Source organism: Tachypleus tridentatus, chromosome 9 (assembly GCF_004210375.1).
Source record: "Tachypleus tridentatus isolate NWPU-2018 chromosome 9, ASM421037v1, whole genome shotgun sequence".
Taxonomy (NCBI): Eukaryota; Metazoa; Arthropoda; class Merostomata; order Xiphosura; family Limulidae; genus Tachypleus; species Tachypleus tridentatus.
Genome location: NC_134833.1, coordinates 1,511,251 through 1,537,569, shown reverse-complemented (window position 1 = coordinate 1,537,569; position 26,319 = coordinate 1,511,251). Strand labels below are relative to the sequence as shown.

At 32.6% G+C, this 26,319-nt stretch overlaps 2 protein-coding genes across 2 annotated transcripts in view; one reads left to right on the top strand and one right to left on the bottom strand.

Annotated features, from left to right (window-relative positions):
• LOC143226957 (dynein beta chain, ciliary-like) overlaps positions 1-8,269 on the top strand; it is an 11,324-nt gene extending 3,055 nt beyond the window's left edge. Inside the window, exon 4 of the mRNA XM_076458512.1 lies at positions 8,048-8,269. Within this exon, the coding sequence (XP_076314627.1) occupies positions 8,048-8,269 (222 nt within the window). The remainder of the gene's footprint in view (positions 1-8,047) is intronic.
• Positions 8,270-14,574: 6,305 nt separating this feature from the next.
• LOC143226956 (dynein beta chain, ciliary-like) overlaps positions 14,575-26,319 on the bottom strand; it is a 53,761-nt gene continuing 42,016 nt past the window's right edge. Inside the window, exons 16-17 of the mRNA XM_076458510.1 lie at positions 21,640-21,834; positions 14,575-14,808 (exon numbers count right to left, since the gene is read on the bottom strand). Of these exons, the coding sequence (XP_076314625.1) occupies positions 14,575-14,808; positions 21,640-21,834 (429 nt within the window). The remainder of the gene's footprint in view (positions 14,809-21,639; positions 21,835-26,319) is intronic.

Genomic DNA, 26,319 nt, shown 5'->3' with positions numbered 1-26,319 from the left:
AAGCAAGGTCTCTCATTATAACAGAAAATAAACCTAAAAAAAGATGATGTTCTTCTTATCTTCAAGTAAACATACAAAAACACCCTATTTAAGGATGCATCACTTTTAGAAACACATGGGAAACAACAGTAAAATGTAACTGACATTTTCTTAAACTGAAAATGTATTTAATAATACTCCAGTCCTGTCACCCATACCTATTACTAGACCACCAAGATTTTCTTCCTTTATCATTCTAATACTCCAGTCCTGTCACACATACCTATTACTAGACCACCAAGATTTCTTCCTTTATCATTCTAATAATACCCAGTCCTGTCACACATACCTATTACTAGACCACGAAGATTTCTTCCTTTATCATTCTAATAATACTCCAGTCCTGTCACACATACCTATTACTAGACCACCAAGATTTCTTTTCTTTTACCATTCTAATAATACTCAGTCCTGTCACACATACCTATTACCACAGACCACAAGATTTTTCCTTTATCATTCTAATAATCGCAGTCCTGTCACACATACCTATTACTAGACCACCAAGATTTCTTCCTTTATCATTCTAATACCCAGTCCTCCTGTCACACATACCTATTACTAGACCACCAAGATTTCTTCTCCTTTATCATTCTAATAATACTCCAGTCCTGTCACACACCTATTACTAGACCACCAAGATTTCTTCCTTTATCATTCTAATAATACTCCAGTCCTGTCACACATACCTATTACTAGACCACCAAGATTTCTTTTCTTTTATCATTCTAATAATACTCCAGTCCTGTCACTATTACCTATTACTAGACCACCAAGATTTCTTCCTTTATCATTCTAATAATACGCAGTTCTGTCACACATACCTATTACTAGACCACCAAGATTTCTTCCTTTATCATCCTAATAATACTCCAGTCCTGTCACACATACCTATTACTAGACCACCAAGATTTCTTTTCTTTATCATTCTAATAATACTCCAGTCCTGTCACACATACCTATTACTAGACCACCAAGATTTTCTTCCTTTATCATTCTAATAATACTCGCAGTCCTGTCACACATACCTATTACTAGACCACCAAGATTTCTTCCTTTATCATTCTAATAATACCAGTCCTGTCACACATACCTATTACTAGACCACCAAGATTTCTTCCTTTATCATTCTAATAATACTCCAGTCCTGTCACACATACCTATTACTAGACCACCAAGATTTCTTCCTTTATCATTCTAATAATACTCCAGTCCTGTCACACATACCTATTACTAGACCACCAAGATTTCTTCCTTTATCATTCTAATAATACTCAGTCCTGTCACACATACCTATTACTAGACCACCAAGATTTCTTTCCTTTATCATTCTAATAATACTCCAGTCCTGTCACACATACCTATTACTAGACCACCAAGATTTCTTCCTTTATCATTCTAATAATACCACCCAGTCCATATCACACATACCTATTACTAGACCACCAAGATTTCTTCCTTTATCATTCTAATAATACTCCAGTCCTGTCACACATACCTATTACTAGACCACCAAGATTTCTTCCTTTATCATTCTAATAATACTCCAGTCCTGTCACACATATACCTACTAGAACCACCAAGATTTCTTCCTTTATTTCTAATAATACTCCTCCTTTCACCATACCTATTATTAGACCACCAAGATTTCTTCCTTTATCATTCTAATAATACTCCAGTCCTGTCACACATACCTATTACTAGACCACCAAGATTTCTTCCTTTATCATTCTAATAATACTCCAGTCCTGTCACATACATACCTATTACTAGACCACCAAGATTTCTTCCTTTATCATTCTAATAATACTCCAGTCCTGTCACACATACCTATTACTAGACCACCAAGCTTTTTTATTTCTTTATCATTCTAATAATACTCCAGTCCTGTCACACATACCTATTACTAGACCACCAAGATTTCTTCCTTTATCATTCTAATAATACTCCAGTCCTGTCACACATACCTATTACTAGACCACCAAGATTTTTTCCTTTATCATTCTAATAATACTCCAGTCCTGTCACACATACCTATTACTAGACCACCAAGATTTTTTCCTTTATTCATTCTAATAATACTCCAGTCCTGTCACACATACCTATTACTAGACTACCAAGATTTCTTTCCTTTATCATTCTAATAATACTCCAGTCCTGTCACACATACCTATTACTAGACCACCAAGATTTCTTCCTTTATCATTCTAATAATACCCCAGTCCTGTCACACATACCTATTACTAGACCACCAAGATTTCTTCCTTTATCATTCTAATAATACTCCAGTCCTGTCACACATACCTATTACTAGACACCAAGATTTCTTCCTTTATCATTCTAATAATACCCCAGTCCATTTCACACATACCTATTACTAGACCACCAAGATTTTTCCTTTATCATTTCTTCCTTTATTTTCTATCATAATACTCCCAGTCCTGTCACACATACCTATTACTAGACCACCAAGATTTCTTCCTTTATCATTCTAATAATACTCCCACTCCTGTCACACATACCTATTACTAGACCACCAAGATTTCTTCCTTTATCATTCTAATAATTACTAGACTCCAGTCCTATCACACATACCTATTACTAGACCACCAAGATTTCTTTCTTTATCATTCTAATAATACAGTCCTGTCACACATACCTATTACTAGACCACCAAGATTTCTTCCTTTATCATTCTAATAATACTCCAGTCCTGTCACACATACCTGTTACTAGACCACCAAGATTTCTTTCCTTTATCATTCTAATAATACTCCAGTCCTGTCACACATACCTATTACTAGACCACCAAGATTTCTTCCTTTATCATTCTAATATTACTCCAGTCCTGTCACACATACCTATTACTAGACCACCAAGATTTTCTTTCCTTATCATTCTAATAATACTCCAGTCCTGCTTACACATACCTATTACTAGACCACCAAGATTTCTTTCCTTTATCATTCTAATAATACCCCAGTCCTGTCACACATACCTATTACTAGACCACCAAGATTTCTTCCTTTATCATTCTAATAATACTCCAGTCCTGTCACACATACCTATTACTAGACCACCAAGATTTCTTCCTTTATCATTCTAATAATACTCCAGTCCTCTCACACATACCTATTACTAGACCACCAAGATTTCTTCCTTTATCATTCTAATAATACTTCCAGTCCTGTCACACATACCTATTACTAGACCACCAAGATTTCTTCCTTTATCATTCTAATAATACCCAGTCCTGTCACACATACCTATTACTAGACCACCAAGATTTCTTCCTTTATCATTCTAATAATCCTGTCACTCCTAGTCAGTCCTGTATCACAATGCCTCCTGTTACTAGACCACCAAGATTTCTTTCCTTTATCATTCTAATAATACCCCAGTCCTGAGCACACATACCTATTACTAGACCACCAAGATTTCTTCCTTTATCATTCTAATAATACTCCAGTCCTGTCACACCTATACTAGACTATTACTAGACCACCAAGATTTCTTCCTTTATCATTCTAATAATACCCAGTCCTGTCACACATACCTATTACTAGACCACCAAGATTTCTTTCCTTTATCATTCTAATAATACCCCAGTCCTGTCACACATACCTATTACTAGACCACCAAGATTTCTTCCTTTATCATTCTAATAATACTCCAGTCCTGTTACACATACCTATTACTAGACCACCAAGATTTCTTCCTTTATCATTCTAATAATACCCCAGTCCTGTCACACATACCTATTACTAGACCACCAAGATTTCTTCCTTTATCATTCTAATAATACTCCAGTCCTGTCACACATACCTATTACTAGACAACCAAGATTTCTTCCTTTATCATTCTAATAATACTCCAGTCCATCACACATACCTATTACTAGACCACCAAGATTTCTTCCTTTATCATTCTAATAATCCTCCACTCCTATCACCCATACCTATTACTAGACCACCAAGATTTCATCTTTATCATTCTAATAATACTCCAGTCCTGTCACACATACCTATTACTAGACCACCAAGATTTCTTCCTTTATCATTCTAATAATACTCCAGTCCTGTCACACATACCTATTACTAGACCACCAAGATTTCTTCCTTTATCATTCTAATAATACTCCAGTCCTGTCACACATACCTATTACTAGACCACCAAGATTTCTTCCTTTATCATTCTAATAATACTCCAGTCCTGTCACACATACCTATTACTAGACCACCAAGATTTCTTCCTTTATCATTCTAATAATACTCCAGTCCTGTCACACATACCTATTACTAGACCACCAAGATTTCTTCCTTTATCATTCTAATAATACTCAGTCCTGTCACACATACCTATTACTAGACCACCAAGATTTCTTTCTTTATCATTCTAATAATACTCCAGTCCTGTCACACATACCTATTACTAGACCACCAAGATTTCTTCCTTTATCATTCTAATAATACCGCAGTCCTGTCACACATACCTATTACTAGACCACCAAGATTTCTTCCTTTATCATTCTAATAATACCCCAGTCCTGTCACACACACATACCTATTACTAGACCACCAAGATTTCTTCTTTATCATTCTAATAATGCTCCAGTCCTGTCACACATACCTATTACTAGACCACCAAGATTTCTTCCTTTATCATTCTAATAATACCCCAGTCCTGTCACACATACCTATTACTAGACCACCAAGATTTCTTCCTTTATCATTCTAATAATACTCCAGTCCCATCACACATACCTATTACTAGACAACCAAGATTTCTTCCTTTATCATTCTAATAATACTCCAGTCCTGTCACACATACCTATTACTAGACCACCAAGATTTCTTCCTTTATCATTCTAATAATACCCCAGTCCTGTCACACATACCTATTACTAGACCACCAAGATTTCTTCCTTTATCATTCTAATAATACTCCACTCCTTCACACATACCTATTACTTGACCACCAAAGATTTTCTTCCTTATCATTCTAATAATACCCCAGTCCTGTCACACATACCTATTACTAGACCACCAAGATTTTTTTCCTTTATCATTCTAATAATACTCCAGTCCTCCATAACACATACCTATTACTAGACAACCAAGATTTCTTCCTTTATCATTCTAATAATACTCCAGTCCTGTCACCATACCTATTACTAGACAACCAAGATTTTCTTCCTTTATCATTCTAATAATACTCCAGTCCTGTCACCCATACCTGTTACTAGACCACCAAGATTTCTTCCTTTATCATTCTAATAATACCCCAGTCCTGTCACACATACCTATTACTAGACCACCAAGATTTCTTCCTTTATCATTCTAATAATACTCCAGTCCCATCACACATACCTATTACTAGACCACCAAGATTTCTTTCTTTATCATTCTAATAATACTCCAGTCCTGTCACACATACCTATTACTAGACCACCAAGATTTCTTCCTTTATCATTCTAATAATACTGCAGTCCTGTCACACATACCTATTACTAGACCACCAAGATTTCTTCCTTTATCATTCTAATAATACTCAGTCCCATCACACATACCTATTACTAGACCACCAAGATTTCTTCCTTATCATTCTAATAATACCCCAGTCCTGTCACACATACCTATTACTAGACAACCAAGATTTCTTCCTTTATCATTCTAATAATACTCAGTCCTGTCACCCATACTTGTTACTAGACCACCAAGATTTCTTCCTTTATCATTCTAATAATACTCCAGTCCTGTCACACATACCTATTACTAGACCACCAAGATTTCTTCCTTTATCATTCTAATAATACTCCAGTCCTGTCACACATACCTATTACTTAGACCACCAAGATTTCTTCCTTTATCATTCTAATAATACTCCCAGTCCTGTCACACATACCTATTACTAGACCACCAAGATTTCTTCCTTTATCATTCTAATAATACTCCAGTCCATCACACATACCTATTACTAGACCACCAAGATTTCTTCCTTTATCATTCTAATAATACTCCAGTCCTGTCACACATACCTATTGCTAGACCACCAAGATTTCTTCCTTTATCATTCTAATAATACCCCAGTCCTGTCACACATACCTATTATTTGACCACCAAGATTTCTTCCTTTATCATTCTAATAATACTCCAGTCCTGTCACACACACCTATTACTAGACCACCAAGATTTCTTCCTTTATCAGTCCATTATTCAGATTTTTCTTGCTTGCTCCTGTCCTTTATACCCCAATTAAATGTCCTTACCAATATCTCTCTCATAACATTCTCCACCTATGTCACTGTGCCCTCTATCCTGGTGGTGTATGTGAGCGTTTAATTCAGATAACGTAATCACTTTCTTGAGACTGATTCAATACCAGTCTCTAACACTGGCTCTTAGTGGGGAGGAAAGGTGGGAGACTGTGAATGGAAGTAAGTATTACTGGAAACACATTTTAAAATAATGTTAACTTCTCAGACATATGTACCTCTTCTCACACCAACAATGAGAAGATGGATGGGCCAATGAGGGCATTATACAAACATAAAGCATTTACATAGGTCATGGGTGTGTCAATACAAGATTAGTGCCTGGTGGAGACCACACCATTTACAGAACAGGTATGATTTTTTCCAGAATTTAATTCATGTGTTGTGAGTGGAATTTTACTTGACTTACTATCACTATTGGCCAAGCTCTAGCTGAGGTTCCATACGTCATTTCTACAGAGCCAATTGAAAATTAGATAGAGTATACTGAATCAGTCATTAAAAGTGAGGAATTGGTTTGATAAAAACAAACCTTCCTGGGCAACAGTTGCAACAAAGTGGGATTCTCTGAAAATGTAGCAATGAAAATACTTACCTGTCTGTATAATCTAATGGAAGTGGTTAAGACAGTTACAGGGAATAGACAAAAACCCATAGATGAACATACTGTTAGATCATGTAAATAATGTAAGATAAAAGTTCTGGGAGAGGTTCACATACCAGTCTCCACAGTCCTTCCACAGGCAATTCCACAGGACAGCTAAGGATATAGAGATGTGACAAACCTGATTAGACATGACTTACAGAAAAATTCCTCTCCTACAAATACAGATTAAAAGTCGTTGTCTAGCAAGTATTAGTGCAGGCAAAAAAAAAACAACCTTCAAGACGCTCACTGAATATGACAATGAATAAAATCCAATCAGTCATAGAAGTGAGAAATAATGATCATATGAAATGATGAAAAAGTTTTATCCTCTTCCATGTCTGACAGCATCTTAGGTAAGAAGAACCAGTCTGAAAATGTAAATAGAATGATAATGTTTTCTGTGGACAAACAGCACAAACCACCCTAATTGATGATGCTGTAGGTCAGCAGCAAAAAATATATACATTCAGGTAAAGTGATACATGGTGTTGAGAAAGGGCATGTAATCTTACTTTAATATACCAATTACATAACAAGAATGGTTGTTTGGTACAAAGAATCCAGAGGAACTTAGGAAATCCAAAGGGTACTGAGAATTCAAAGAATATTTCGTTGTGAGTATCAAACAGTAGTTAATAAGGTTGCCTTATATAGGACTAATATGGAGGATGAGAAAGCCCTTGCTAAAGAGTTGGGTCAAAAAATGAGCTATGTTTAGCTCTTCTGATCAAAGTGGGTTCAACCTCCTCTCAATACACCACTGCCAATACTTGTGCCACTTATGTTGAGAAATATCCATCTCCAAACTAAGCAAAGACTTAAGACAAATACATATCAATCTTATAAATTAAATCCCAGTGCTGTGTAAAGAATGCATAACATCTATGCTTGAAGTTTGAGCTCCTGGATAGCCAGGTGTACCATGTCAGGTTATAGTTGCCTTCACAGAGATGGCCTAAGAAGAAGTGGAAGAGGTGGACACTCCTGAAGGTGCCACAGAAACAGAAACCAGGGTATAGCTGCCAATCTATTGCTATCAACAAGACACAACAATGGGTTAAAACAAATCATAGTTAATACCTTAGATAACATATGAAATGGAGGGAAAGCCTAGAGTTATAATCCCATTCCATCCTGATGGAATGCATTCATTACCAAAGTCTGAATGTGAGGTACTGGAGACCAATTTGCCAAAAGTTAGGTCTTCCAATGAATGGTCAACATGCAAACCAGAGTTGCAAAATGAGAGCCAATCCAACAAAAGCTTTGATGAAGCTTCTATCCTGTTGGAAGTATTTTTGGGTTGAGACAACTGATCTGCTACTGCAGTCATCACCCATGAAACATGGCAAGCTAGTAAGGTGATATGACTGGAGAGATCCCAAGAAAGGAGGTCCAAGATTCATAAACAAGGTCTCCTAGATCAAGTGCCTTCTCGATAAGAAATGCAAGACACCAACATTGAATTGTTAGATTGAAGCCTGACAATTTTCCCTTTAATAAGCTCAGACCACAAGATCAAGAAGGGCTAGGACATTGTGTAGGGAGGCCTTGATGTCTGTGTGCAAACCTTGGAATTCCTGACTGTTGGTATATGTACCTCATCCCTGAAGCAAGGCATTTGTAAAGAGATGGAACTCTGAATGAGGTGACAACAGAGTAGCCCATACCTTAGTAGTGTCCCAACTTAACAATTCCTTAAGAACAAAGTATGATCCTGACTAAGAAAACTGGGAAATTCAGTAAACTAATAGTTATGATTCCTTGGTTGCATAAAGACTAGTGAAAAGATCTCTTAATTTGTCATCTCAACGACATGAGGGAATCAAATAATGCCTACCTTTCATTCATGCAATGGGAGAAGAAGAAGTGAGTAAGAGTCAAACATCCTGTTAAGTTGCACAGAGCCAAATGAAAGTTAGCTGAGCTGAACTGAGAGATGTGATGAAAAAAATCTAGACAGATTGAAATGGAACAAGAACAGATCAGTCAGCTCTCAGTATAAAGCTTACCTTAGTTGTTTCTGGAAACAGAATCAGGGTGTGATGTTCTGACAATGGAGGAAATGAAGCAAGCAGTAATCAGTCATTTATGGAATGATGTGTGCACAGTACTATGGAATGGAAGTGACAGTAAAAACTTGCATGATTTGGTAGAACTCAGATGAAACCAATGCTAGTATGAAGGTAAAAACCCTGAACCACAGCACCTGATTACTTAACTCTTGTGCACAAAAAAACAGTGACAGTGGTTGGAAGCTATGAACTTTGACATTTACAAATGACAATTCAGATTCAGGAATGAGTACCTTGTGAAACTTGGAGAATCTAGGCATTGATATGAACAAGAAAGATCAACGAGTGGGCCCCAATCTCCTGTCTTCCTTGGCACGACAACGAATGAGAATAAAACTTCGGAAGAACTAGCATGACTTTCTCCCTACTTTCAGACCAACCAAACTCTGGTAGCCCTAGAACTAAATTCCAGATCAAGATGATCTGCAAGAGATGAAAACCCTACAGGTGGGATGGATAATATTAGTAAAGATGTGAACTAAATGACTAATTTTGACTCAAGTACCAGTAATGCTCCTGGATCCATAGTTAAGATCAACACATGTCGAAAAATTCTTGGTCCCAAACCCCCACAAATCCCAAAGACGTACAATAATCATATATGCCACTGGTGGCAATCTGACCAAGCAGAAGAGTTGTTGGATACAGAAAAAAATCTATCCTAGATACCAATGTACAAAATAACTGATGTCAGAACCATTAAATAGCAATGGGAATATGACCCCCCTGTAGCAGATGATGAAATCTGAGATGCCAATAACAACAGAGATGAATGTTTCAGCTACCAATCCAACAATGACATATTAACAATGGTTCCAGCTCATCAGAAATGATAATTAATTATCCCAGAATCTTCCAACAAAGTGTAATATAAGGAAAACAAAACGTATTTTAAGATTTGTAAGTACACAATGAAACCCTGGGCCACCAAGTGACATTGAAAATCAAATGTAGTAAAACATTAATAAAACACAGTCTTACAGTATGTGTGGCACTTCTAAATATTCTATTCTATTGTTGTTAAAACAATAAACCAAAATTATGGAGTTTGTATCTGCACCTTATTATCATAGCAATCAAAGTAATCTCTGTTGAACTTGAAAATCATATCAACCACAAAAAGATACTAACATATGAAAATATTCCTTAATAAACTTACAATATATATGATTGTTCAAATTACATAATAACAGAAATGGACAAGGCAGTTGATTTTACATACTTCAAAAATAAAATATTTCTACTACACCTACCATCTTTCCATTCTCCAGTTGAGGTGTTAATTATCCCAACAATTTTAATTTTTTTACTATTACACTTACCATCTTTCCATTCTCTAGCTGAGGTGTTAATTATCCCAACAATTTATAATTTTTTTACTATTACACTTACTATCTTTCCATTCTCTAGCTGAGGTATTAATTATCCTAAACAATTTATAATTTTTTTATTATTACACTTACCATCTTTCCATTCTCTAGCTGAGGTATTAATTATCCTAAACAATTTAAATTTTTTACTATTACACTTACCATCTTTCCATTCTCTAGTTGAGGTGTTAATTATCCCAAACAATTTACAATTTTTACTAATACGCTTACCATCTTTCCATTCTCCAGTTAAAGTGTTAATTATCCCAACAATTTTAATTTTTTTACTATTACACGTACTATCTTTCCATTCTCTAGCTGAGGTGTTAATTATCCCAAACAATTTACAATTTTTTACTATTACACTTACTATCATTCCATTCTCTAGCTGAAGTATTAATTATCCTAAACAATTTATAATTTTTTATTATTACACTTACCATCTTTCCATTCTCCAGTTGAGGTGTTAATTATCCCAAACAATTTATAATTTTTTTACTATTACACTTACCATCTTTCCATTCTCTAGCTGAGGTGTTAATCATCCCAAACAATTTATAATTTTTTATTACTTATTACACTTACCATCTTTCCATTCTCTAGCTGAGGTGTTAATCATCCCAAACAATTTACAATTTTTTACTATTACACTTACCATCTTTCCATTCTCTAGCTGAGGTATTAATTATTCCCAAACAATTTATAATTTTTTATCATTACACTTACCATCTTTCCATTCTCTAGCTGAGGTGTTAATTATCCCAAACAATTTATAATTTTTTATTATTACACTTACCATCTTTCCATTCTCTAGCTGAGGTATTAATTATCCCAAACAATTTATTTTTTTTTTACACTTACCATCTTTCCATTCTCTAGCTGAGGTGTTAATTATCCCAAACAATTTATAATTTTTATTATTACACTTACTATCTTTCCATTCTCTAGTTGAAGTGTTAATTATCCCAAACAATTTACAATTTTTTACCATTACACTTACCATCTTTCCATTCTCTAGCTGAGGTATTAATTATCCCAAACAATTTATAATTTTTTATTATTACACTTACCATCTTTCCATTCTCTAGCTGAGGTGTTAATTATCCCAAACAATTTATAATTTTTTATTATTACACTTACCATCTTTCCATTCTCTAGTTGAGGTGTTAATTATCCCAAACAATTTACAATTTTTTTATAATTACACTTACCATCTTTCCATTCTCTAGCTGAGGTATTAATTATCCCAAACAATTTATAATTTTTTATTATTACACTTACTATCTTTCCATTCTCTAGTTGAGGTGTTAATTATCCCAAACAATTTATAATTTTTACCATTACACTTACCATCTTTCCATTCTCTAGCTGAGGTATTAATTATCCCAAACAATTTATAATTTTTTTATTATTACACTTACCATCTTTCCATTCTCTAGCTGAGGTATTAATTATCCCAAACAATTTATAATTTTTTTTATTATTACACTTACCATCTTTCCATTCTCTAGCTCAGGTGTTAATTATCCCAAACAATTTACAATTTTTTACCATTACACTTACCATCTTTCCATTCTCTAGCTGAGGTATTAATTATCCCAAACAATTTATAATTTTTTTATTATTACACTTACCATCTTTCCATTCTCTAGCTGAGGTGTTAATTATCCCAAACAATTTATAATTTTTTATTATTACACTTACCATCTTTCCATTCTCTAGCTGAGGTGTTAATTATCCCAAACAATTTATAATTTTTTTTACTATTACACTTACCATCTTTCCATTCTCTAGCTGAGGTGTTAATTATCCCAAACAATTTATAATTTTTACCATCTTTCCACCATTACACTTACCATCTCTTCCATTCTCTAGCTGAGGTGTTAATTATCCCAAACAATTTATAATTTTTTTATTATTACACTTACCATCTTTCCATTCTCTAGCTGAGGTGTTAATTATCCCAAACAATTTATAATTTTTTATTATTACACTTACCATCTTTCCATTCTCTAGCTGAGGTGTTAATTATCCCAAACAATTTACAATTTTTTATTATTACACTTACCATCTTTCCATTCTCTAGCTCAGGTGTTAATTATCCCAAACAATTTATAATTTTTTATTATTACACTTACCATCTTTCCATTCTCTAGCTGAGGTGTTAATTATCCCAAACAATTTATAATTTTTTATTATTACACTTATCATCTTTCCATTCTCTAGCTGAGGTATTAATTATCCCAAACAATTTATAATTTTTTACTATTACACTTACTCTCTTTCCATTCTCTAGTTCAGGTGTTAATTATCCCAAACAATTTATAATTTTTTACTATTACACTTACCATCTTTCCATTCTCTAGTTCAGGTGTTAATTATCCCAAACAATTTATAATTTTTTACTATTACACTTACCATTCTTTTCATTCTCTAGCTGAGGTATTACACTTACTAATTATTCCAAAGGTAATTTAAACAATTTTATTTTTTTATTATTACACTTACCATCTTTCCATTCTCCAGTTGAGGTGTTAATTATCCCAAACAATTTACAATTTTTTACTATTACACTTACCATCTTTCCATTCTCTAGCTGAGGTATTAATTATCCCAAACAATTTATAATTTTTTTTACTATTACACTTACCATCTTTCCATTCTCTAGTTGAGGTGTTAATTATCCCAAATAATTTATAATTTTTTCCATTCTCTATTATTACACTTACTTTATCTTTCCATTCTCTCTAGCTGAGGTGTTAATTATCCCAAACAATTTATAATTTTTTTATTATTACACTTACCATCTTTCCATTCTCTAGCTGAGGTGTTAATTATCCCAAACAATTTATAATTTTTTTATTATTACACTTACCATCTTTCCATTCTCTAGTTGAGGTGTTAATTATCCCAAACAATTTACAATTTTTTACCATTACACTTACCATTTTTCCATTCTCTAGCTGAGGTATTAATTATCCCAAACAATTTATAATTTTTTACTATTACACTTACCATCTTTCCATTCTCTAGCTGAGGTGTTAATTATCCCAAACAATTTATAATTTTTTATTATTACACTTACCATCTTTCCATTCTCTAGCTGAGGTGTTAATTATCCCAAACAATTTATAATTTTTTATTATTACACTTACTCTCTTTCCATTCTCTAGTTGAGGTGTTAATTATCCAAAACAATTTATAATTTTTTACTATTACACTTACTATCTTTCCATTCTCTAGTTGAGGAATTAATTCTCCCAAACAATTTATAATTTTTTATTATTACACTTACCATCTTTCCATTCTCTAGTTGAAGTGTTAATTATCCCAAACAATTTATAATTTTTTACTATTACACTTACTCTCTTTCCATTCTCCAGTTGAGATGTTAATTATCCAAAACAATTTATAATTTTTTACTATTACACTTACTCTCTTTCCATTCTCTAGTTGAGGTGTTAATTATCCCAAACAATTTATAATTTTTTTACTATTACACTTACCATCTTTCCATTCTCTAGCTGAGGTGTTAATTATCCCAAACAATTTATAATTTTTTACTATTACACTTACAATCTTTCCATTCTCTAGTTCAGGTGTTAATTATCCCAAACAATTTACAATTTTTATTATTACACTTACCATCTTTCCATTCTCTAGTTGAGGTGTTAATTATCCCAAACAATTTATAATTTTTTACTATTACACTTACCATCTTTCCATTCTTTGGCTGAGGTGTTAATTATCCAAAACAATATATTATTTTTTATTATTAGATTTACCATCTTTCCATTCTCTAGTTGAGGTGTTAATTATCCCAAACAATTTATAATTTTTTACTATTACACTTACCATCTTTCCATTCTTTAGCTGAGGTGTTAATTATCCCAAACAATTTATAATTTTTTACTATTACACTTACAATCTTTCCATTCTCTAGTTCAGGTGTTAATTATCCCAAACAATTTACAATTTTTATTATTACACTTACCATCTTTCCATTCTCTAGTTGAGGTGTTAATTATCCCAAACAATTTATAATTTTTTACTATTACACTTACCATCTTTCCATTCTCTAGTTCAGGTGTTAATTATCCCAAACAATTTACAATTTTTATTATTACACTTACCATCTTTCCATTCTCTAGTTCAGGTGTTAATATATTATTTTTTATTATTAGATTTACCATCTTTCCATTCTCTAGTTGAGGGGTTAATTATCCCAAACAATTCATCATTTGTTACAGCTTTAGGGTTAAGGTCATGAGCCACTGGTTTGCGTTTCATGTTGTTATATGTTTTCAGAAGGGTCCTACACACTTGAGTCTTGCCAGTACCAGTACTACCAATCACAAACACAGAATGACGAACCTGAAGCAGTTCTTCCAGTTGCACAACCTGTGAAGAGAAATCAACAAATTATGCTCATTTATCAGTTTTAAAATTTTCTATAGTAGTTAAGAAGTTCTATCAAGTCACAAGACTGGTTTTTGATGCAGAAAATAACTCATAGGAGCGAAAACTGACACCCAAGAGGATTCCATATTTCATTTGTTTTAGCTGAACAACAAAGGGTCTTGGATACTACATTTCTTGCCAACTTTCACTAAATTTATCAGCATTGTTACGTCTTGTAGGACTTATAAAGTTATGTAAAGTGGTCTTCAGAGCTCAGACCTTATATAATAGATACCAAAAATGATGGTTTCAACATTACTTAATCGTGGTTTTAACTTTGTATTAAAACAAATACAGAGTAATTATTAATGATCATGTAAATTTTCCTAAATTAATTTTGTGTTAATTATTAACACTGACAACATTCCATAAAGTGAAGATTGGAAGTTTTGAAGCATAAAAACTTATAACTTAGAAAGCCCAGAATTGCTGGTAAAAAAAATTATTAATTCAGATACCCTAGAACTGCTGGTCAAAATCTAATAACTTAAAAAGCCCAGAACTGCTGGTAAAAAAAATTATTAATTCAGAAAGCCTAGAACTGCTGGTCAAAATCTAATAACTTAGAAAGTCCAGAACTGCTGGTAAAAAAATTATTAATTCAGAAAGCCTAGAACTGCTGGTCAAAATCTAATAACTTAAAAAGCCCAGAACTGCTGGTAAAAAAAATTATTAATTCAGAAAGCCTAGAACTGCTGGTCAAAATCTAATAACTTAAAAAGCCCAGAACTGCTGGTAAAAAAAATTATTAATTCAGAAAGCCTAGAACTGCTGGTCAAATTCTAATAATTTAGAAAGCCCAGAAATGCTGGTCAAAATCTAATGACTTAGAAAGTTCAGAACTGCTTATCAAAAACTAATAATTTAAAAAGCCCAGAACTGCAGGTCAAAATCTAATAACTTAGAAAGTTCAGAACTGCTGGTCAAAAACTAATAACTTACAAAGTCCAGAACTGCTGGTCAAAATCTAACTGAAGAGTGAATTCTTAAATTTTACACTTTGTAACTTCAAAAACCTCAAAATTCAACAAAAAAACCATGTTTGAGATGGGAAAACAGAAACAACAACATCTTCTTTTCAACAGCGTTGAACAAAACACTAAATATATAAATACCCAACTGCCTTTCCCCCTACATAGGAGAATTCAACTTGATTGCTATTTCTACTCACTGAACCATATGGGCATACTTTCATAAGAGTTTATCACACTCAATCCATGATATATCATTTAGAAAGCTTTGTTTCAATACAATAACCAATGATTGATATTTATTCATTTTCCACGATTACTGGAAATATAAAAAACCTTTTTCAATCTACAACCTTCTGTTAATATCCACTGTTTAAACATTACAAACTGTATTTTAATAAATATTAAACATTTCTCATTCTACAGCCTTCTGTTAACATCCACTGTTTAAACATTATAAACTGTGTGTTAATAAATATTAAACCTTTGTCATTGTACAAGCTTTTGTTAACATCCACTGTTTAAACATTACAAACTGTATTTTAATAAATATTAAATATTTCTCATTCTACAGCCTTCTATTAACATCCACTGTTTAAACATTATAAACTGTGTATTAATAAATTTTAAACATTTGTCATTCTACAAAAGTTTCTTAACATCAACTGTTTAAACATTATAAACTGTGTATTAATAAATATTAAACATTTGTCATTCTACAAGATATTCTTAACATCAACTGTTTAAACATTATAAACTGTGTATTAATAAATATTAAACATTTGTCATTCTACAAGAGATTCATAACATCAACTGTTTAAACATTATAAACTGTGTATTAATAAATATTAAACATTTGTCATTCTACAAGAGTTTCTTAACATCAACTGTGTTAACATTATAAACTGTGTGTTAATAAATATTAAACATTTGTCATTCTACAAGAGTTTCTTAACATCAACTGTGTAAACATTATAAACTGTGTGTTAATAGACATTAAACATTTGTCATTCTACAAGATATTCTTAACGTCAACTGTGTACACATTATAAACTGTGTATTAATAAATATTAAACGTTTGTCATTCTACAAGAGTTTCTTGACATAAACTGTGTAAACATTATAAACTGTGTATTAATAAATATTAAACATTTCTCATTGTACAAGAGTTTCTTAACATCAACTGTGTAAACATTATAAACTGTGTGTTAATAAATATTAAACATTTGTCATTCTACAAGAGTTTCTTAAAATCAACTGTTTAAACATTATAAACTGTGTGTTAATAAATATTAAACATTTGTCATTCTACAAGAGTTTCTTAACATCAACTGTGTAAACATTATAAACTGTGTGTTAATAAATATTAAACATTTGTCATACTACAAGAGTTTCTTAACATCAACTGTGTAAACATTATAAACTGTGTGTTAATAAATATTAAACATTTGTCATTCTACAAGAGTTCCTTAACATCAACTGTGTAAACATTATAAACTGTGTATTAATACATATTAAACATTTGTCATTCTACAAGAGTTTCTTAACATCAACTGTGTAAACATTATAAACTGTGTATTAATAAATATTAAACATTTGTCATTCTACAAGAGATTCTTAACATCAACTGTGTAAACATTATAAACTGTGTATTAATAAATATTAAACATTTGTCATTCTACAAGAGATTCTTAACATCAACTGTTTAAACATTATAAACTGTGTATTAATAAATATTAAACATTTGTCATTCTACAAGAGTTTCTTAACATCAACTGTGTAAACATTATAAACTGTGTATTAAATATTAAAACTGCTTAATTTTACAAGCTTTTATTTCTCTTCACTATTTACACATCACAAATTTTTGTTAAAAATACCACATTTTGAACATGTCAGCAGCATTTAGAGGATCTGTTTGTTAAAGTAAAACAGAAAACCTTGCACTCATCAATCAATTGGTTTTAAAAGAGTAGCTTAGGAAAGCAGTTTATTGATTGTATAAAATATTGTTAGGGCAGGAATACAACTGCTCTAATCCACAGTTTAAACTAGTATGAAATATTAATAGTTCCTAGACGTATTAATAAAGGACACTAAAAATAAACCTACAATAATAATACACATACGTGGTATAACATCATTACTTAAAGAAATAAACCTACAATAATAATTCACATACTTGGTATAACATCATTACTTAGAGAAATAAACCTACAATAATAATAAACATACTTGGTATCACATCATTACTTAGAGAAATAAACCTACAACAATAATACACATACTTGGTATCACATCATTACTTAGAAAATTAAACCTACAATAATAATACACATACTTGGTATCACATCATTACTTAGAGAAATAAACCTACAATAATAATACACATACTTGGTATCACATCATTACTTGGAGAAATAAACCTACAATAATAATACACATACTTGGTATAACATCATTACTTAGAAAAATAAACTTACAATAATAATGCACATACTTGGTATAACATCATTACTTAGAGAAATAAACTTACAATAATAATACACATACTTGATATAACATCATTACTTAGAGAAATAAACCTACAATAATAATACACATACTTGGTATAACATCATTACTTAGAGAAAACCTAAACACATACTTGGTACAATAATAATACACCTACAGTAATAATACACATCATTGGTATAACATCAAATAAACCTACAGTAATAATACACATACTTGGTATAACATCATTACTTAGAGAAATAAACCTACAATAATAATACACATACTTGGTATAACATCATTACTTAGAGAAATAAACCTAAAATAATAATACACATACTTGGTATAACATCATTACTTAGAGAAATAAACCTACAGTAATAATACACATACTTGGTATAACATCAGTACTTAGAGAAATAAACCTACAGTAATAATACACATACTTGGTATAACATCATGACTTAGAGAAATAAACCTACAATAATAACACACATACTTGGTATAACATCATTACTTAGAGAAATAAACCTACAATAATAATACACATACTTGGTATAACATCATTACTTAGAGAAATAAACCTACAAAATAATACACATACTTGGTATAACATCATTACTTAAAGAAATAAACCTACAATAATAATACACATACTTGATATAACATCATTACTTAGAGAAATAAACCTACAAAAATAATACACATACTTGGTATAACATCATTACTTAGGGAAATAAACCTACAATAATAATACACATACTTGGTATAACATCATTACTTAGAGAAATAAACCTACAAAATAATACACATACTTGGTATAACATCATTACTTAAAGAAATAAACCTACAGTAATAATACACATACTTGGTATAACATCATTACTTAGAGAAATAAACCTACAAAAATAATACACATACTTGGTATAACATCATTACTTAGGGAAATAAACCTACAATAATAATACACATACTTGGTATAACATCATTACTTAGAGAAATAAACCTACAATAATAATACACATACTTGGTATAACATCATTACTTAGAGAAATAAACCTACAATAATAATACACATACTTGGTATAACATCATTACTTAGAGAAATAAACCTACAAAATAATACACATACTTGGTATAACATCATTACTTAAAGAAATAAACCTACAATAATAATACACATACTTGGTATCACATCATTACTTAGAGAATAATACACATAAACCTACAAAATAATACACATACTTGGTATAACATCATTACTTAGGAAATAAACCTACAATAATAATACACATACTTGGTATAACATCATTACTTAGATTACTTAGGAATAAACCTACAATAATAACATCATTACTTAGAAAAATAAACCTACAATAATAATACACATACTTGGTATCACATCATTACTTGGAGAAATAAACCTACAATAATAATACACATACTTGGTATAACATCATTACTTAGAAAATAAACTTACAATAATAATGCACATACTTGGTATAACATCATTACTTAAAGAAATAAACTTACAATAATAATACACATACTTGATATAACATCATTACTTAGAGAAATAAACCTACAATAATAATACACATACTTGGTATAACATCATTACTTAGAGAAATAAACCTACAATAATAATACACATACTTGGTATAACATCATTACTTAGAGAAATAAACCTACAGTAATAATACACATACTTGGTATAACATCAGTTACTTAGAGAAATAAACCTACAGTAATAATACACATACTTGGTATAACATCATTACTTAGAAAAATAAAAATAAACCTACAATAATAACACACATACTTGGGTATAACATCATTACTTAGAGAAATAAACCTACAATAATAATACACATACTTGGTATAACATCATTACTTAGAGAAATAAACCTACAATAATAATACACATACTTGGTATAACATCATTACTTAGAGAAATAAACCTACAATAATAATACACATACTTGGTATAACATCATTACTTAGAGAATAAACCTACAATAAACCTACAATAATAATACACATACTTGGTATCACATCATTACTTAGAGAAATAAACCTACAGTAATAATACACATACTTGGTATAACATCATTACTTAGAGAAATAAACCTACAAAATAATACACATACTTGGTATAACATCATTACTTAAAGAAATAAACCTACAATAATAATACACATACTTGATATCACATCATTACTTAGAGAAATAAACCTACAAAAATAATACACATACTTGGTATAACATTACAAATAAACCTACACACATACTTGGTATAACATCATTACTTAGAAATAAACCTACAATAATAATACACATACTTGGTATAACATCATTACTTAGAAAAATAAACCTACAATAATAATACACATACTTGGTATAACATCATTACTTAGAGAAATAAACCTACAATAATAATACACATACTTGGTATAACATCATTACTTAGAGAAATAAACCTACAGTAATAATACACATACTTGGTATAACATCACTTGGTATAACATCATTACTTAGAGAAATAAACCTACAATAATAATTGGTACACATACTTGGTATAACATCATTACTTAGAGAAATAAACCTACAATAATAATACACATACTTGGTATAACATCATTACTTAGAGAAATAAACCTACAATAATAATACACATACTTGGTATCACATCATTACTTAGAGAAATAAACCTACAGTAATAATACACATACTTGGTATCACATCATTACTTAGAGAAATAAACCTACAATAATAATACACATACTTGGTATAACATCATTACTTAGAGAAATAAACCTACAATAATAATACACATACTTGGTATAACATCATTACTTAGAGAAATAAACCTACAATAATAATACACATACTTGGTATAACATCATTACTTAGAGAAATAAACCTACAATAATAAGTCATAAAGTAACAAAAACAAACTAACTGTACTATTAATTATCTGCTACTCATCAACTGAAAAGTGTAAATGAATGTTATAAACCTGTGCTATGGTATCTTTATAGTTTAGGTCAAATTCACATAAATGTTTTATTTGTTTACGGGGCATTATTAAACATATTCTTATAAATTTTATCTGTTGTTATATTTTTGAAATTAGTTTATTAAATGTATTGTACTGTTCTAATGTAAGAGTAATACACACAAAAAAGAGAAACATTGCACATACCTATTAAAAAATGTTTACCAGCCACTCCCACAATCTCTGAGTTGACCAGTTATTCTAGACAATACCATTAATTTATAAAATTACTGCCTGTCTGCTAACCTTTAGAATGAAATTATCCTCTGGTTGAAGTTTAAGCTCAGTGGCTGCTTTCCTTACTTCATTTTCCAGGACTGGATCTCTTTTTCTGGGAACTTCAAGGGATGGGAACAGATCTCCAATTAACCCCATAAAGACTGGAACATCATCTGTTACAATCTTTGGAATGTTGAAATCTCTCAGAGCTCTCATTAATACCTAATGACATCAGAATGGTTTATAATCTATTTACATTCAGTGTAGTCAAAACAATATTATGTAATTATACATACCTACTCTAACATGTGCAGTGACTTGAAAAGGAAAGTTAACATTTTTTGAAAATGAAAATGTATTTTAGAATAGATACCGACTTACTTAAAAAAAAAAAACACTTTCTCAATTAATACTGCCCTCTATCAGTGCAAATGTTTTCTCACCCTTTCTACACATCTACATGTAAATGATCATACAGAAGCTCTCTACAGGAGTGTGACACTACTCCTATGGTAACTACTGCCCTCTATCAGTGCAAATGTTTTCTCACCACTCGCCTTGTAGTTCTACTTCTTTCTACACATCTACATGTAAATGATCATACAGAACTCTATACAGGAGTGTGACACTACTCCTATGGTAACTACTGCTCTCTGTTATTAATGTACCTGCTAATCACATTGAGATTGGCCAAGAGCACGTCAACCAATACACTGGAAGTGGGCGTGACGGGTGGTAAATTTGAGAGGAGGTAAGTATCTAGTCAGATATACATTTTCAGTTCAGGAAAATGTTTTTCAACTTCCCAATACAGTATTTTACCTCCTCTCACAAGAAGTCAGAATCCCACATTGAACTGGTGGAGGGTAAGAGAGAAGATGATCCTCTTTTAAAAAGTGCCTAAAGAAAGTTCATGATGTGTGGTAAAGGAATTATAAATATTACACCTGCAGAAGACTGCACAACTTCTAAGCCTTTTAGTAAATTGCACCAAAATAAAAGGGTGGAAAAATGGAGAATCTCCAAAATATTTTCATTATTATTGTGACCCTAATGTGTCAAATTGTTAGGGTGCAACAGACCATAAATAAAAGTGTGACCTCAATCCCACCCAGTGGCATCCAAAATTGTACACTGGTTACTCATTAGAAAGAGGGCCCTTTTATGTTCACCTAAAAAACAGATATTGGAAGGAAAGACAAGCTTCCGTACCAATAACCTGTTTCCACATGTGTGCTACTCCAAAACAACCAACACCAGAACCACTAGGAATGAACATCCAGCAGATGGTTGGAAGTAAGAACAGCTCAGGAGACACTCTTCTCTGGTTCAAAATCCAGCAGCATTGAAAATATAAAATCCAGTTTGAGGTAGAAGTAAGGAACCTAGACTTACAAAAGTGGGAAGTCATGTGTTTCTTTCAGCTTCAACAAACACCATATACAACAGATGGTAGAAGATAAAAAAGGTCTCCAATTTGTGATGCATCACCAGTCCAAAATCTAGTGGTAGTGGTAATTTATCATCCAGTCTGCAGTAGGAGTGTACCAGCCAAACACAACTGAGAACTTATGTGGCTGGTGTGTCTCAAATCAACACCTGATTCAACTGGAAACTGACATCCAGAGGTGGCAGGAAACTGCAATAACTAGAGATATGATGAAGTGTTACAGCTAACTGCTGGCAGTAACGTGAATTGCATATTGGATACATATCAGGAAGGACATCAAGCCTTTGCAATCAGCAGAATGGTACTGCCCTACTCTCAACTGAGTAAAATTGTACCAAGAAATGGTAAGTGGCAAGGACTCCCATACTCCACTAGAGGAAGGGGTAAATGCCATGATGAATGATGAATCCAGAAGCCTACAGCACCAGAGACAGTGCAAAGGGTGACCATGATATCCTATTTTGAAAAGTAGAGCTACCACATGGACAGAGTCAATCAACCAACAGTTCAAGGCATTTGGAATTGTTAATCAAGTCCGTGATAGGAAGAGACTCAATGCCACAAAGCATCAGAGATGGGCAGTAATCCCTGTCTGCTTTACCCATAAAGTCTATGAGTGTACACTTTGGGTCAACATATTTAGGAAACCATGAGATATATGTACAATTTGTTGCATGAAGTACCCCACCACAATGATGTGCATGAAATGAACGTGGGATATGTAATATTTTATGCAAGAATTATGGAAATCCATGCACAGATGATAATAGAATGAGTCAAACAACCAACACCTAGCAGCATCTGAAATTATATATCAGGTGTGCCGTAGGAAGTGCTTCTACATTATTGTCCTCTAGTATGCTCACAGGATGTACAATGCAGATTTGAAACTATGTATATCTGGTCAGGCACCATTTGCCACTAATCAAAATCCTTAACCTATGAGAAAGAAGTCCCAGTAAAGGAAAATAAAATGAGCACTCACAAGTCACGCATAATGGACTTACCAAAGTCACCAGTGAAAACTCAGCAAGAAACAGGCATGTGATAGAGGTGGTGAGACATAAAGGTGTATATAGTAGTCCAAATACCTATGATGAAGATATCATCCAAAGTAAGATGTAAATGGCCAGTTAGAGACATGGTCAAATGATGCACTTTACGGTAAAAGACTAAAAAAGGTGACAATCATCCTGAGAAAGGAAAGCATGTGTCAGGTAACCAACCTCATGAATCTAACCTGTAACAGTACTTGTGGAAAGATCATGTGAAATAACAAGGTTACAGATAATAAATAAATGGACACAAAAACCATAGAAAGGATCAGTACGTGTCACATACTATTAGAGGGCCCTGATTAGACATAGAAGATGATCTGGACTTGAAGGGTCATACAGATGGAGAGAAGTGCAAGAAGAATTACACTCTGGAACAAATATCTTAAGTAGAAAAGAACAGATGAGAAAAATGGAACAAAATGCAGTGAACACTGATCACAAAAACATCAAAAAGATGGCAACCACACACCAACAACAATAGGAACAGTGGCTTCAGTGAGAGGTGATAGAACAAACAAGATGATAAAGGTTAAAACAAAGGATGAATAAAAGAGTGAAGTACCACATGAGGCTTCAATCAGGAAGTGAGGCAGGGTGGGAAGGATAAGCAATGGAAAAAGATTGAAATAATATAGACAGTACAGGGGAATGGAAGACTGATGTAAATTCTATAAACCAAAAATAGGTAGATAAAGCCACTCAGGATTCAGCAGCAGAGAAAAGTGAAAACCAATAGACCCCTATCATAAAGCTAAGTGTAAAAGGATGATAAATAAGGAAAAGTAGAACAAGGATGATAGCCCCACCATAGAGATCAAGAGTGGTATGTAGTCCACTTACTCTGATAAATTGCCAATGAAGATGGTCAAACATGATCAAAAGGGACCAGACATAAACCACGTATGAAGATGAGTGCAAGTGAAGGACAACATGGGTCAGAGCGAGCTTGATGAAGAAACATTGGAGACAAAAGAAGAAGAAAGTGTGATGACACCAATAGCTACTGTAAAAGCAAAAACCATGACTGAGCATGAGAAGTTTGGTGTTAAGAGAAGATGCTAAGGTATCTACATTTGGGATACCCCAACAAGCACACAACTCCAAATAAACATTGTTAGAAGTTTGTCAGATCAGGATAACAAATCAAATACTAGATTCAACACAGCTGGAATATGACATAGCAACAAAGTAATTTAATGGTCATGGACCCCATTAAGAAGATTCAATGTCTGGAAACAAAGATACCTGGACTGGATGCCTCCTTGCCTAGATATGTACGACATAAGATTCAAATTGTATGAATGTGCCATCACCACCTGTCCCTAAAGAGATGGCAGGAAGTGTAGGACAACCTTATGAACAACAAGAAGCTGCAAGATATTGACATGGAGAGTGGATTATAAAAGAGTCCATTACCTTCCTGACATCTCTAAGTTAGAGACAGTGAAGAGTAAGAGGAGCCTCTAAGGGATCTCAAACAAAGCACCATTGGTCAATAAAAGCCCCCTGTAGGTGGCACATGTGAACAATCAAGAAGATGAGCACCTCAAGAGATATAACCCCAAAACAGAACCTCTTGTACAAAAGAAGAAGGTGAGGAGAATACCTTGTAAAATAGCCATTCCATATATCACAAACAAAGTGGAGACGTCTGGGCCTCACTGTGAAGGTAACTGAAAAGCACACACAGATGAACCAGAAACTTGGTAGGTGCAAGGAATGGCATTTTCATCTTTATTAACCAACCAACCCAGGCAGCTTCCTGAGGAAGAAACCAAGTATGGAGTGCAAAGTTTGTGTGCAAGGATGTCAGCAGAAGCCAGCTGTCCATGTAATGGTGGAAACAAAGGATCCAGGAATGAAGCAGTAGAGTGAATGACCAAACAACTTGGCAAGACACATATGGGGCCAAGACTAGGCTAAACAGAACAGCCCAAAAGTGAAAACACACCTGTGAATAATAAAGCAAATGTCAGGATGCTAGGGGAATAGGAATATACAGATAAACACACTGACCTTCATCAAACACATATTTGAAGTGAAAACCCAATGCAGAGTTAAGTATGAGTCTTGGTGGACTTGGAAATGAAGAGGAAGTGATTAAGGTCTCTATACTTTTTTTATTACGAACAACAAAGAGATAAGAATAACACTCCAGAATAGAAGGATCTCCTCGTTCAATAGTACCTTTCAATTTAA